General features: G+C 53.1%; 2 protein-coding genes across 2 annotated transcripts; both read left to right on the forward strand.

The window, feature by feature from the left end:
• The first annotated feature begins 501 nt into the window (after positions 1 to 501).
• On the forward strand, positions 502 to 3,167 carry LOC136464520 (probable trehalose-phosphate phosphatase 4). Its single transcript, XM_066463469.1, has 10 exons — positions 502 to 891; positions 1,018 to 1,158; positions 1,288 to 1,359; positions 1,493 to 1,570; positions 1,704 to 1,757; positions 1,888 to 1,989; positions 2,127 to 2,204; positions 2,328 to 2,397; positions 2,603 to 2,673; positions 2,802 to 3,167. Exons 1-10 carry the CDS (start codon positions 649 to 651, stop codon positions 2,970 to 2,972), a joined length of 1,080 nt encoding a protein of 359 aa, XP_066319566.1. The 5' UTR covers positions 502 to 648; the 3' UTR covers positions 2,973 to 3,167.
• Positions 3,168 to 4,986: 1,819 nt separating this feature from the next.
• Positions 4,987 to 7,652, forward strand: LOC136464521 (probable trehalose-phosphate phosphatase 4). The gene is made up of 10 exons (XM_066463470.1): positions 4,987 to 5,376; positions 5,503 to 5,643; positions 5,773 to 5,844; positions 5,978 to 6,055; positions 6,189 to 6,242; positions 6,373 to 6,474; positions 6,612 to 6,689; positions 6,813 to 6,882; positions 7,088 to 7,158; positions 7,287 to 7,652. The coding sequence occupies exons 1-10, from the start codon at positions 5,134 to 5,136 to the stop codon at positions 7,455 to 7,457; spliced, it is 1,080 nt and encodes a 359-aa protein (XP_066319567.1). The 5' UTR covers positions 4,987 to 5,133; the 3' UTR covers positions 7,458 to 7,652.
• The last annotated feature ends 7,241 nt before the right edge of the window (positions 7,653 to 14,893 follow it).

Here is a 14,893-nt window from a genome sequence, read left to right on the forward strand (position 1 = left end):
CGATTGAACAATGTTTTGCTGGAGGATTTACCAAATTTCGTCGAGGTCGATACACCCCGATAAACCCCCTGGATCTGCCCTTGGTCTACCCATCGGGTCAATAGGTTCCGACTCTATTGGCCCGTTCCAATTTGAAGCCAGTCTATGTGGCTCATTGGCTTTGTTCTCGTGGGCTATACCAACTACCCAACAGAAACCCCAAAATAGCAAGCATGGGCAAAAGAGTGCTTGCGGTCTTGTGTTTATGCACATCTAGACGACTACTCCTTGCCCAGTTCCCTTGCATGCTACGAAACAAAACAATACGGCAGGGAGCAGGGCCATCATGCACCAATGCCGCTGCGGCCTACCAGCTAAGCAGCCCGGCGACCACCCCGGCCCAGACGTCGGCTCCACTCGGGATCCTACGTGGCAGGGCCTCCGGGCCCACCCCCGAGCTATAAGTACCCCGCACTCGTCCCACAGTCCCACTTCGCATCCACCCATCTCAAGCCCTGAGAAGCCTGCACACTCCCCCAAGTCCCCTAAGGCTAGCTGCGTTCGTCCCGTCTCGTGTTGGGACGAGTCGACGAGACGATCGAGAAAGTCGCCGGCTTTGCCTCCCACGAATCGAACCTGCTGCCTGGGCCGCCGGTGAAGCGGAAGCACATGACGAACCAGGACATGGTCGTGTCGGAGATGGGCATTGCGGCCGGGGCCGCGCTGCCGGGCGCGAGCCCGGCCCTCCTGGCCTGCCGGGGCGCGGCCGCCGGCGCCATGTCCCTGCGGTACCTCGACCTGGCCGCGGCGGCCGCGCGCTCGGCCAGCTGCACCTGGGTCGACGCCATGCGCGCCTCCTCGCCCACCCGCTCCTGCGCCGCCGCCGACGTCGATGAGTTCACGGCCTGGATGGTGAGCTAGTCTTCTTTGCCGCGCTAGCTCGTCTTCTTGACACGCGTCGGGAGCTTGCACGCGCGTGCATGGCTTGTTGCCTTCAGGTACGATGCTAACCCTGTTTGGCTTTGGCCTCTCTTGCAGAGGAAGCACCCGTCAGCGCTCGGGAAGTTCGAGCAGATTGCCAGCGCGTCCAAGGGGAAGAAGGTCGTCATGTTCCTAGACTACGACGGCACGCTCTCCCCCATCGTCGCCGACCCCGACGCCGCCTACATGAGCGACGCGGTGAGGCCTCGTGCTGCTCTATCCCCCCGGTCCCTGGCCCCCGGCACACACAACCTTTCATGGCGGCCGGCCGGACAAAAAGTTCACTCTCGACTGACGTTTTCCCCCTTGCGGTGTACTGGTGCGCAGATGAGAGCGGCGGTGCGCGACGTCGCGAAGCACTTCCCGACGGCGATCGTGAGCGGGCGCTGCCGCGACAAGGTACATTGCCTGCGCCACTACTTGTCTCAGCAGTCAGCACCGCAAACACTTGGCAAGCTCGCACGCGCGTTCATACGCCATTGGCTGATTTGGCTTTCTTCTTCTTCTTCTTCTTCGTTCTCGCGCTGCACAGGTGCGCAACTTCGTCGACCTCTCGGAGCTCTACTACGCCGGCAGCCATGGCATGGACATCAAGGGACCAGGCTCCAATGTACGCTTTCTAGCTCTCTTCACTTGCTTTCATCTCCTTGAGTTCGTCCGAGACTACCAATCATCCTCAACCCTGTCCACTCCATGACTTTGACTGATCAAATTAAATCTTCCCCTCTGATTCGCATTTGCAGCCCGAGTCAGTTCTGTGCCAACCTGCAAGCGAGTTTCTCCCCGTGATCGACGAGGTACGCTGCTGCTAAAGTCGATTAGAAGGAGAGCACTTGCTTGTCCACTTGTGCTTAACTTGTGAAGTCCAGCCGATGCACGAGGAGATTAACAATGGCCATGCACGCGGTGAATCCGGTTTTTTGTCAGGTGTACAAGGCGCTGGTGGAAAAGACGAAGTCCACGCCTGGCGCCAAGGTGGAGAACAACAAGTTCTGCCTGTCCGTGCACTTCAGATGTGTTGATGAAAAGGTAGGCAACGCCTTACTCCATCTTGGGATGCCAAGTGCCCAAGTTGCCAACCACACTTCAACGCCAAGTTGCATCACGCGCGGCTAATCTATTCTCACCATCTGTCTTAACCACGCACCTCCCTTATCTTCCTGCAGAGATGGAATGCTTTGGCCGAGCAAGTCAAGGCAGTGATCAAGGACTACCCCAAGCTGAAGCTCACTCAAGGGAGGAAGGTAATTAAACTTGACCCCGATCATATATGCAGCTGATTGATTGTCCTTGTCTTGGCCTAATAATAGCAGTACTAGTGAGTAGTGAAGAAACTGAGCAAGACTGCTGGAACTTTGGTGCATCAGGTTCTGGAGATCCGTCCGAGCATTATGTGGGACAAGGGCAAGGCCTTGGAGTTTCTGCTCGAATCGCTCGGTACGTGCATTACGACAAACAACAGACGACCCCCGCCCTTCTCTTCTCTCCGTATTTTCCCTGGCGCGCGATATCTCATCTCCGTGTCATCCACAGTCGTTTTCACTTGCAGTTTTTATTCAGTAGTACTTGCGTATCACACCCCTGTCCAAAACAAATCACATCTGATGACACACCGCCTTTTTTTTTTGCTGTCTCTCTCCAGGATTCGCCAACTGCAGGGACGTTCTCCCGGTGTACATCGGTGACGACCGCACCGACGAGGATGCTTTCAAGGTGCTTAGCTCATCATCTGCCGCTGCTCGATCTCTCGGCTATTTCGACTGTGTTCAATCTATATATATTTGTTTTTCTGCGCGCGCAAGCTGATACTGATAATCTCTTCTCGCGTGGCGTGGCATCAGGTGCTGAGGAAGAGGGGCCAAGGCATCGGGATCCTTGTGTCCAAGTGCCCCAAGGAGACGAACGCCTCCTACTCCCTGCAGGACCCCGGCGAGGTCATGGACTTCCTGCTCCGTCTGGTGGAATGGAAGCGGAAATCCTCGGCGGCCCCGATGATTCGGCCGCGGGTGTAGCTCAGCTCATCAGCCGGGCCGTCGGGCGGTCGACTAGTCAATCGATCGAGAATCGGTGTCCAATCATGCGAACATATCCCACCACCACCAATTTTTTCTCTCTCTCCTCTCTCCTTTCTCTCGCTCTGACGATTCTTCGCTTGTGGTGGCCTCCGAAACCGACTCTTGGTGGTTGCTGCATTACATGTTCTTCGATTCCCTGACCACTGTGTGCTGCGCTGCGCCAGCGCCACCGAGGAAAAAGAGGCCACACACAAAGCACAACGTCACTGAAAAATGTTTTGAGCATGTTGGCGCTACTGTCGAATACAGTAACCGTGTCCGTGTCTACTCCAAGGCAATGTAGTACCCACCCATTCTCGTGTTATTTTTGTCCCTCGTCCCCCATGGGTCTGGAAGGCATCTGCAAAGCTACCTGCCGTCCTAGAAGGCTAGAAGAACCTTTGAAACAAACAGAGAAGGTTCACTTCACTTCACCCCCATGTAACTAGCTAGTAGCTGTACGTCTAGGCACTACTGTTCGTACGTACGTACTCTCTGTAAAATGTAGTGAATGAAAGTAAGATCCAAGTAATGGAATTACATTCTCTGCAAATTGTGTTTCGTACATCGATTCTGTAGCTACTACACCAGAAGCATATGCCAGGTTCCTTGTTTGTTCTTTTGATGATCGCATGACGATAAATATATATTGGGGTGTGCCTGACGGAACTGCGTAATTTGATGTCCTCCCTTGGGGTACTTAGTGTCTAATGAAAGTCGAGTACTTCTGGGAGGCATTAGATTAGACGGTTCTGCCACACCATTCCTGTAAAAAAAAACAACACTATCATTTCCTAACAAGTTGGCATAGCTCCAGCCAATACATGCACAGAAAACTAACAGCTCTTTTCCATCAATGCATCAAGGGTGGTCTTACCCAAGGGGCTGAGTTTTTTTATGGACAGTCCGGGTTAAAATTGCTCATTGTATGGTAAACCACTCTTGAGTGGTTTCATGTAGGAATGGTGTGGTGTGGGTGGAGTAAATACCCGTCCATGACAACCATCGCGAAACATTGTCACACCCGTCGTGATCAAGATTTTAGAGGGATTTTCATTCATAGATTTTTATAATCTAAAATTCAATAAAACTGTTGCGATTGTTTTTATCCAGATTCTTAGAATTCAATGAGATTCAAACGACATATAAGTGGGCCTCACGCTCGCACCAACCCACTTATATTTTGTACTTGCTTCGCATAAATTGTAACGTGAGGCTTACGACATATCCTCTAGTCCTCTAGAAGCATCTAATCCACCCACAATAACCAAGGTGAGACTAAAAACTAGACAACCTCACATCAACACACACATGGGCCCAATTCAAACGGGCCAAGGTGTGACAATTCCATAGCTGCATCAGGGTGAGATAGAGGTGGAAAGACAACATCACGTACCCTAATGGCGAATCTAGACGAAAACATCACCGGAGTCATCAAGGTCAGATTCATTAAATGGTATAATTTTTCTTGCGATTGAACAATGTTTTGCTGGAGGATTTACCAAATTTCGTCGAGGTCGATACACCCCGATAAACCCCCTGGATCTGCCCTTGGTCTACCCATCGGGTCAATAGGTTCCGACTCTATTGGCCCGTTCCAATTTGAAGCCAGTCTATGTGGCTCATTGGCTTTGTTCTCGTGGGCTATACCAACTACCCAACAGAAACCCCAAAATAGCAAGCATGGGCAAAAGAGTGCTTGCGGTCTTGTGTTTATGCACATCTAGACGACTACTCCTTGCCCAGTTCCCTTGCATGCTACGAAACAAAACAATACGGCAGGGAGCAGGGCCATCATGCACCAATGCCGCTGCGGCCTACCAGCTAAGCAGCCCGGCGACCACCCCGGCCCAGACGTCGGCTCCACTCGGGATCCTACGTGGCAGGGCCTCCGGGCCCACCCCCGAGCTATAAGTACCCCGCACTCGTCCCACAGTCCCACTTCGCATCCACCCATCTCAAGCCCTGAGAAGCCTGCACACTCCCCCAAGTCCCCTAAGGCTAGCTGCGTTCGTCCCGTCTCGTGTTGGGACGAGTCGACGAGACGATCGAGAAAGTCGCCGGCTTTGCCTCCCACGAATCGAACCTGCTGCCTGGGCCGCCGGTGAAGCGGAAGCACATGACGAACCAGGACATGGTCGTGTCGGAGATGGGCATTGCGGCCGGGGCCGCGCTGCCGGGCGCGAGCCCGGCCCTCCTGGCCTGCCGGGGCGCGGCCGCCGGCGCCATGTCCCTGCGGTACCTCGACCTGGCCGCGGCGGCCGCGCGCTCGGCCAGCTGCACCTGGGTCGACGCCATGCGCGCCTCCTCGCCCACCCGCTCCTGCGCCGCCGCCGACGTCGATGAGTTCACGGCCTGGATGGTGAGCTAGTCTTCTTTGCCGCGCTAGCTCGTCTTCTTGACACGCGTCGGGAGCTTGCACGCGCGTGCATGGCTTGTTGCCTTCAGGTACGATGCTAACCCTGTTTGGCTTTGGCCTCTCTTGCAGAGGAAGCACCCGTCAGCGCTCGGGAAGTTCGAGCAGATTGCCAGCGCGTCCAAGGGGAAGAAGGTCGTCATGTTCCTAGACTACGACGGCACGCTCTCCCCCATCGTCGCCGACCCCGACGCCGCCTACATGAGCGACGCGGTGAGGCCTCGTGCTGCTCTATCCCCCCGGTCCCTGGCCCCCGGCACACACAACCTTTCATGGCGGCCGGCCGGACAAAAAGTTCACTCTCGACTGACGTTTTCCCCCTTGCGGTGTACTGGTGCGCAGATGAGAGCGGCGGTGCGCGACGTCGCGAAGCACTTCCCGACGGCGATCGTGAGCGGGCGCTGCCGCGACAAGGTACATTGCCTGCGCCACTACTTGTCTCAGCAGTCAGCACCGCAAACACTTGGCAAGCTCGCACGCGCGTTCATACGCCATTGGCTGATTTGGCTTTCTTCTTCTTCTTCTTCTTCGTTCTCGCGCTGCACAGGTGCGCAACTTCGTCGACCTCTCGGAGCTCTACTACGCCGGCAGCCATGGCATGGACATCAAGGGACCAGGCTCCAATGTACGCTTTCTAGCTCTCTTCACTTGCTTTCATCTCCTTGAGTTCGTCCGAGACTACCAATCATCCTCAACCCTGTCCACTCCATGACTTTGACTGATCAAATTAAATCTTCCCCTCTGATTCGCATTTGCAGCCCGAGTCAGTTCTGTGCCAACCTGCAAGCGAGTTTCTCCCCGTGATCGACGAGGTACGCTGCTGCTAAAGTCGATTAGAAGGAGAGCACTTGCTTGTCCACTTGTGCTTAACTTGTGAAGTCCAGCCGATGCACGAGGAGATTAACAATGGCCATGCACGCGGTGAATCCGGTTTTTTGTCAGGTGTACAAGGCGCTGGTGGAAAAGACGAAGTCCACGCCTGGCGCCAAGGTGGAGAACAACAAGTTCTGCCTGTCCGTGCACTTCAGATGTGTTGATGAAAAGGTAGGCAACGCCTTACTCCATCTTGGGATGCCAAGTGCCCAAGTTGCCAACCACACTTCAACGCCAAGTTGCATCACGCGCGGCTAATCTATTCTCACCATCTGTCTTAACCACGCACCTCCCTTATCTTCCTGCAGAGATGGAATGCTTTGGCCGAGCAAGTCAAGGCAGTGATCAAGGACTACCCCAAGCTGAAGCTCACTCAAGGGAGGAAGGTAATTAAACTTGACCCCGATCATATATGCAGCTGATTGATTGTCCTTGTCTTGGCCTAATAATAGCAGTACTAGTGAGTAGTGAAGAAACTGAGCAAGACTGCTGGAACTTTGGTGCATCAGGTTCTGGAGATCCGTCCGAGCATTATGTGGGACAAGGGCAAGGCCTTGGAGTTTCTGCTCGAATCGCTCGGTACGTGCATTACGACAAACAACAGACGACCCCCGCCCTTCTCTTCTCTCCGTATTTTCCCTGGCGCGCGATATCTCATCTCCGTGTCATCCACAGTCGTTTTCACTTGCAGTTTTTATTCAGTAGTACTTGCGTATCACACCCCTGTCCAAAACAAATCACATCTGATGACACACCGCCTTTTTTTTTTGCTGTCTCTCTCCAGGATTCGCCAACTGCAGGGACGTTCTCCCGGTGTACATCGGTGACGACCGCACCGACGAGGATGCTTTCAAGGTGCTTAGCTCATCATCTGCCGCTGCTCGATCTCTCGGCTATTTCGACTGTGTTCAATCTATATATATTTGTTTTTCTGCGCGCGCAAGCTGATACTGATAATCTCTTCTCGCGTGGCGTGGCATCAGGTGCTGAGGAAGAGGGGCCAAGGCATCGGGATCCTTGTGTCCAAGTGCCCCAAGGAGACGAACGCCTCCTACTCCCTGCAGGACCCCGGCGAGGTCATGGACTTCCTGCTCCGTCTGGTGGAATGGAAGCGGAAATCCTCGGCGGCCCCGATGATTCGGCCGCGGGTGTAGCTCAGCTCATCAGCCGGGCCGTCGGGCGGTCGACTAGTCAATCGATCGAGAATCGGTGTCCAATCATGCGAACATATCCCACCACCACCAATTTTTTCTCTCTCTCCTCTCTCCTTTCTCTCGCTCTGACGATTCTTCGCTTGTGGTGGCCTCCGAAACCGACTCTTGGTGGTTGCTGCATTACATGTTCTTCGATTCCCTGACCACTGTGTGCTGCGCTGCGCCAGCGCCACCGAGGAAAAAGAGGCCACACACAAAGCACAACGTCACTGAAAAATGTTTTGAGCATGTTGGCGCTACTGTCGAATACAGTAACCGTGTCCGTGTCTACTCCAAGGCAATGTAGTACCCACCCATTCTCGTGTTATTTTTGTCCCTCGTCCCCCATGGGTCTGGAAGGCATCTGCAAAGCTACCTGCCGTCCTAGAAGGCTAGAAGAACCTTTGAAACAAACAGAGAAGGTTCACTTCACTTCACCCCCATGTAACTAGCTAGTAGCTGTACGTCTAGGCACTACTGTTCGTACGTACGTACTCTCTGTAAAATGTAGTGAATGAAAGTAAGATCCAAGTAATGGAATTACATTCTCTGCAAATTGTGTTTCGTACATCGATTCTGTAGCTACTACACCAGAAGCATATGCCAGGTTCCTTGTTTGTTCTTTTGATGATCGCATGACGATAAATATATATACACCCTATTCGTTTCAGCCAGCCCAAACCAGCCAGCCAACAGTATTTTTCTCTCACAACAAACCAGCACCAGCCAGCCCAAACCGGCCCACAAACCAACCAGCGAACAGACGTTACACTGATGCAAGCAGCAGGCGTGAGCTGGGGAAAAGGAGCTTTGGGGAAGGATGCCGTACGACACCTCTCAGCTCGCAGGGCGGCATGTGAGCAGCAGCTTGCTGCGTGATCTCCCAGCAGTCTCCAGCCTGCACCTGCCGGTTCTTGGGAGTTCTTGGGTGGTGTTTGGTTGCCCTCCTAAATTTTAGTCGTTGTTCATTCAAATGTTTGGATATATACATGGAGTATTAAATATAGACTAATTATGAAATTAATTGCATAGTTTACGACTAATTTGCGAGACGAATCTTTTAAGCCTAATTAATTCATGATTTGACAATGTGATGCTACAGTAAACATATGCTAATGATGGATTAATTATGCTTAACAAATTTGTCTCGTGGAGTACTAACGGATTATGTAATTTATTTTTTTATTAGTATCCGAACACCCCATACAACATCTTCCCGAGTCCCGACGCAGCTTCTAAATTTTAGTCACCGGATCCCCCACCTTACCGTGACAACAAAGGTATCTCCAAAACAAATATTACTTAGGTACAGTCATGTGTGAGCTCTGGGCACAGCTGATTCGTGTCAAGCAGCTGCGGTTACTGGGGTACGAACGCCGGATATTATACGGGTGAGCTCCTGTATACTTTTTGGGCGTGTATTGTGCGATGGGGACAGCTCATTGAGATGGAGCGATCGATGTGCATATATACACAGCAGAGATCTACATGCGCCGGCCTATACAAACTCATGCTGTGGATCCCGTGATTCCTTCAGATGGCATTACGATAGGCCGGCTCCTCCTCCAACTATGCCGTGGTCCTTGCTGATGAATCTGGGTGCTAGTATTTTATGGTGCATCTTTGAATAAGTATACTGGAGTAAGTTCTTGAGAGATATGGTCAGGATTTGCTGCTGGCCGGTAACGTAAGTGCTTGGAATTAGCTAGGCATAATCGATCGATCTAACAATTAAGAATCTGTGGAGTTCGTGGCCTTGATCAGGCCAAACCTCCTCTCAAGATGAGTCATTAGGCAGCCTCTCCTATTATTAATCCCCGGTAGACGGCGCATAGATTAAGTAAGCAGTGTGAGTAAGTGACAGAAGCCTTCTTTGTGTTTCTCTCATGCACCCTGTCCTGCTGTCCAGATATGACGATTCCTCACAATGATTCGATGCATATTCTTCTCGATCATGTGATCGCAAGGTGGTGTGTACAGCTCGTGTTCTAGTGCTGAAGAAAAAGCCAATGCAGTACTGCTTAAAATGTTGATCGATCTTTATCAGAGATCATACGCGCGCATGCATGGTGGCCAAGAGTACGTTGACTGCTCATCGGGACCACCAATTATCATCACTCGATCATATGCGTGATTTTAATTTTATCACCCGGAAAGAAGTTTTCCTAGCTATGGCGACATGGAAGGAGTAACTGGCTAAATGCTGCTGCAAATGGGAAGCATTGCCAGTCACACACAATAATGCACTTCCCTCCCTTGGACCGATGCTAGCGGTGTCATCTAGTTCTTGGCCCTCTTTGGCTGTTTGTCCTACATGCATATGTATGTAGAGGGACCATATGTAGAACAACTATACACTGTGCATACAGCACTGCTGCTGGAGTCTGCATCAAGCTATTAGTAGCTACATACATTACCTGAAGAAGCCGACTCCTCTGTTTGTTTTAAAATAAATCCCAGTAGAGGGCAACCTCTCCTGTTTTCCTCAAAAAAAAAAAAGTTGATCTATACTGGATTTGATTTGGGCTGGAACTGGCTTCCATCTGATACTAGAAACATCCACCAACAAGAGCAACTTTAAAATGAACCATGCATATAGTATAACCTTAGACTGTCTCAAACAAGGGAGCCCTAAACACGACACCCATTCTAGGTTTTGGGTATGCACAGGAAAGGGTCACGCACCCATAACTCAGCCCTCTCCAACAGCGACTCAAAAAGCAGAGCCCCATCCCGAAGCGGAGTATGACCGCACGGCCGAGGACGCCGCCGAGCTGCCTACCTCGCCCGCCGCGCCGGCGACCCCTATCCCGAAGCGGAGGACGACTGCCCGGTCCAGGACGCCGCCGAGCTGCGGTCCCGTGCGCCTCCTCCCCGGTCCTCATCCCTCTGCGGCGGAGAAGACGAAGACGCGGCCGCGGGAGTCCCTGACGGCGAAGTACTTGGCCGGCGGCAGCGGGGGATCCTAGTCCGATGGCGAAGTACTGCGTGCAGCTCCTCCAGCCTCGCGAGCTGTGCCGCGTGCCGCTCCAGCAACGCTGCCTCGGCCGCCACCGCCTCAATCGCCGCGGCCGGCACCGGCGCTTCCTCCGACGCGGCGGCGAGCGGGCCACCTCGGCGGTGCGAAGGCGTGCGTGGGTGAGAGGCGGAGGCGTGCACGGGCGGGCACCATCGGAGATTTGCGTAGCGAGGAGAGAGGCGATGCTTTTTTACGTATCGTTTGGGCTGGTACGCAAAATAGGTCATGTGTTTAGATCACCCGGTTGGAGGGTGTTTTTGGATAGGCAAAGCCACTGTGAGGGACGTATTTTAGGTTTGGATCTCCTGTTGGAGACCGTCTTACCATGGAGCCTGCATTGCAGAGTGCAGTGCATTATTCACTCCAATGCAACCAAGCGGCCGGCCGGAAGCAGAAGCAGAAGCAGAAGCATAAGCACACTGCATGCGCGCGCATCCTCGCCCACCCCAGGCAATCCATCATCCCCTCGCTGCGTCTGCATTGATCTCTGATGGTTACAGGGGTCCCGGCCGGGTATGTAGGGTTTCCGTCCGTTTGGACCCATCGCGCGCGCGGTCAGATCCCATGAAAGGTGCGTGATGCATGCAATCGATGGATGCTTAGGGCCGGGACGACTCAGACTGGCCTCACCGCTCGTACTTTTCTGTCTTTTTGTGTGGGACGCCAACAGCAGCCAACCAACCCCGGACCGTTGTTTGGCTGGGTTCAAGTGTTATTTGCTGCAATCCAATCAGGGAGCCGGTAAAATGCCTAATCCCTGCAGCAACGACAACGATGCCGAGAGCTGTTGTACTGCAGTACTGTGTTGGCGAGGGTGTGTGTGCCACCATCCCATTTCTCCCTCCCCGGCTGTAAACTTTTTTTCTTTTTTTCTACGGAGTAGCTGCACTACTGTAGGTGTACCATCTTCTATACCCACGTAGTACAGGCAAGAAGTAGCAGCAGTTATCTAGAAGAGGAGAGCTGGAGAGGAGAGGGCAGGGGCAGCAGTAGCTAACTAGGCGGACGCACGCAGCATTGTTTCCCATCCTCCCGCACCACACGCCAACCCAAGCATGCATATTCAAGGGGCCGGGGCATGCGCGCGCCTTGAGCACGCACACTGCCTACTAGCTCACAGGCACAAGCAAGCGACTGCCGATCGATAAACAACTACTGTATTGCCCTCTAATATATACTATAATAATCAGTCATTGAGATCCCCACAACTCAAGCGGGGATTAATTAATTAGACAAGGTGGTAAAGAGGGATCAGGGCGATAGAATAGGCGGTGCAACCATTATAGGGTGCAGGGAGGAATTGCTAGTTTATACAGATCCAGGCTGCTGCTTTGCGTATTTTATCCAGCAGAGCACCAAAGAAGCAGACTCCAACATGGCTCCCAGGTGGAGAGGAGAGGAGACCGAGAGGAGAGATCTATCATCATCTAATCCGCTATCCATCCATCATTCACCCACCCTAAACAATGTAGCTAGAACGTATCGTCGAAAGCATCATAAACTAGTCCATTTACGCGCCTCAATGTGGTACGCCCCCAGGGCAGTCACAATGCCGGAAACTATGGCTCCTTTTTCGCTCGAGCTTATAAGTCAGAATTAGCCCTATTTTTTCAGCTATGGAACAATATTTTTCTCTCACAATAAATTAGTCCTACGAATCAGCCGCAGCAGCAATAAGTCCTGCCGAACAAAGCCTACATGTAGTTTCTATACATATTCATTTCCATAGACACTATATATAGAAAACATACACCCTGTTCGCTTGTTGGTTTCAGTCAGGCTTATTCAACCAGCCAACAGTTTTTTTCTCTCACAACAAATCAGCATCAGCCAGCCCAGAAACCAACCAGCGAACACGCCGATAGCCGTCCCAATGGATAGTTTCTACGGAACAATTTTTTATACAATCACATGCATTCTCTTTCCATTCTCTACCAATCACGTCCCTCCACGTCTTGATTTTCGCTAGACATGGTTTCTAACTTAGACCCGGTTTCTATGATTTTTGCTCTCTCTCTTCAATAATTACTTGTCACATCAGCAAAACTCTTAGACGACAGTATAATTAATGTCTATAAAAACTACGATAATTTCTACGTTGAGAGTGGCCTAACCTGTACCAGTTGAGTTTGTTAATCCGGTCAGAGTTCTTCACATTTCCAGAGGTACGATCCGTCCATTCACGATACTAGTATACTCCTAGTTACAGTAGCTAGCAGCATTATATCTGCTGTACATGTCAGTGAACAGCAACATCTCCTCCATGGCAAGGAGTGGGAGAAAGGTCAAAGGAGCAAGCAAGCATGAGAGAGAGAGAGAGATATTCAGAGACAGACAGCACAAGAGAGAGAGGTGAGCGTTTCGTCCAGGGGCACCACACCACTGCTGTGTCTGTGCTGCTACTAATGTGTAGTCACATGTGCTTTTAGGTATAGATGGATCGATGGATGGGCGTTGGATGGAAAGGCGTGGTGACTGGCCGCCGAGGCACAAATTATGTGTAAAGGAATCTGATGGGTTGAGGAGGGAGTTGGAATCCACTAAAGCCGCGATGCTTTTCCTTCCCCCATTCGTGCTGGAGTACGTGCAGGCGCACGTCGATCTATCGCCCCGGCTCTCGGCTACGGCTACGGCTACGGCTACGGCGTACTAGTAGCTAGAGCTAGAGGGAGCGAGGGGTTGGAGCAGCGGCAGGTGTCCAGCAGAAAAAGGGTTTGACGTTTGACAAGTGTCCCTCTCGCGCACACTAAATTTGCCACCCACGCACCTTTCATATGTGGAAAGCAGGGCAGTCCAGTGTGTTTGTTTTAGCTCATGATTGGTGCCTAAGCCCGGCCCGCCCCCCTGCAGATAAATTACTTAAAACTAACCCCTCCTGCCGATCGAGATGGCCGCTGGCCCTCATTATTGGTGTGCCTGGTGGTTGGCTCCGGCGTCCGGCCGGGCCGGTCTTGTCATCGTTGTGCCGATGATGAGCCACGCTGGTGCCGTCGTCGCTGAATCTCACAGCCGAAGCTAGCCCGGACGAAGCGATGGATCGGGAACAACACGACGCTAGTGCTGCTACTACTTTGCTACAAAAGCATTGGCCGATCATCAGTCGCCAGGTTAAGACCACGAGCGAGCGAGGCTCGTCGTAGTCGTAGTCGTAGGTACACACATAGCTTTATTTCTCGATCGCACAAATTCATCTAGCTTTTCGTTCCTACTAAATACTCCGTACTATATACCACCTCAGCTGGCTCGTAGGCTCACTGCTGGCAGCAATGTAGCATGGGTGTTAATTTACTCAAATCTTTCCTAAACCAGCTTAGACAATTCAACGATAACGCAGGATACGGCTAGTACAATATGTCGTCGTTACTTGCGAGCATCCAACTGTTGGGCCGACGAGAGTAGAAAGCGCTGCCATTCTGCCAAGGTGTTGGTGAGGTGACGGCCGGGGACTGTTCGGCGTGTCGTGCTGCAAGCTCGCGGACGCAGCTTTAGTTTCGCGCGCGCGAGCCCTAGCCCCGGGGGGCCGCGAGCCGTCCGGCGCCAGACGATGTGTCGCGCGCTCGTCTGCCGGGGGGGCTCCAGGCATCAGCCACCATGACGACCGAGGCGCTTTTCCGTGGCCCGGCAGGCGGCAGGGCAGCGAGCGAAAAGACGCGGATCCGTCCATCGGTTAGGTTAGGTTAGGTTAGGTCAGTCAGCTGGGAGCGCGACGCTGGTCAAGCCCGGTGCCCCCGCCACGGCGCTAGCTCGCGGTCCAGATTAAAGGCTAGCGGGCTACCGGGCCGGGCGCGCGGGGGCTGCCGGCTGCCGGCTGCCGGCTGCCGCCAGTAGCTCGACCGGCGCCAGAGTCTGTCATGTACGCACCGGGCCACCAGCGACGTGCGCCGTGCCGGGGCCGCCCACGCGTGTCCGCCTCCTCGACGTGTCGGCTGCAGCAGCCTGCAGGTCGACACGTGACGACGCGACGCCCGCGGCAGTCCGAGTGGTGGCACGGGGCAAGGGTGGCTGGCCGGGGTCGATGCGCGCGCGCTTGTCGACGGCCGTGGTGGTGGTGGTGCGTCCGGAATCCGGCGTCCCCCGGCCCTCTCTCCGATCGTGTGCTCTTGGCCTCGTGCGTGCAGATTCGGCCGGTAGTTAACTTTGTTTATGCGCGCGCTAGCTCCGTGCACGGATAAGTTAGCGTGGTTTATTGCGCAGATCGATGTGCATGGCGGACGTGTTGGTTTTCTATAGGGGCTGGAACTCTGAACCATGTGGCATGTGCTTCAGTAGGTTTATCCACGCCTAAACCAGCCAACAGATATCGTACTTGGTTCCAATTTCCAACTCGTAACGGCGCCGAAACTACTTCCACCTACGCACAAACACTGTGACTAATTTT

This window comes from Miscanthus floridulus, chromosome 7 (assembly GCF_019320115.1).
Source record: "Miscanthus floridulus cultivar M001 chromosome 7, ASM1932011v1, whole genome shotgun sequence".
Lineage (NCBI taxonomy): Eukaryota > Viridiplantae > Streptophyta > Magnoliopsida > Poales > Poaceae > Miscanthus > Miscanthus floridulus.

Excerpts from the sequence above, each read along its gene's own strand:
- LOC136464521 (XM_066463470.1), top strand. The coding sequence starts at position 5,134 with ATGACGAACCAGGACATGGTCGTGTCGGAGATGGGCATTGCGGCCGGG. Across the intron at positions 5,377-5,502 it reads ATGAGTTCACGGCCTGGATG|AGGAAGCACCCGTCAGCGCT; the intron begins GTGAGCTAGTCT and ends CCTCTCTTGCAG. Across the intron at positions 6,475-6,611 it reads TCAGATGTGTTGATGAAAAG|AGATGGAATGCTTTGGCCGA; the intron begins GTAGGCAACGCC and ends ATCTTCCTGCAG.
- LOC136464520 (XM_066463469.1), top strand. The coding sequence starts at position 649 with ATGACGAACCAGGACATGGTCGTGTCGGAGATGGGCATTGCGGCCGGG. Across the intron at positions 1,360-1,492 it reads GCGGGCGCTGCCGCGACAAG|GTGCGCAACTTCGTCGACCT; the intron begins GTACATTGCCTG and ends CGCGCTGCACAG. Across the intron at positions 2,674-2,801 it reads CCGACGAGGATGCTTTCAAG|GTGCTGAGGAAGAGGGGCCA; the intron begins GTGCTTAGCTCA and ends GCGTGGCATCAG.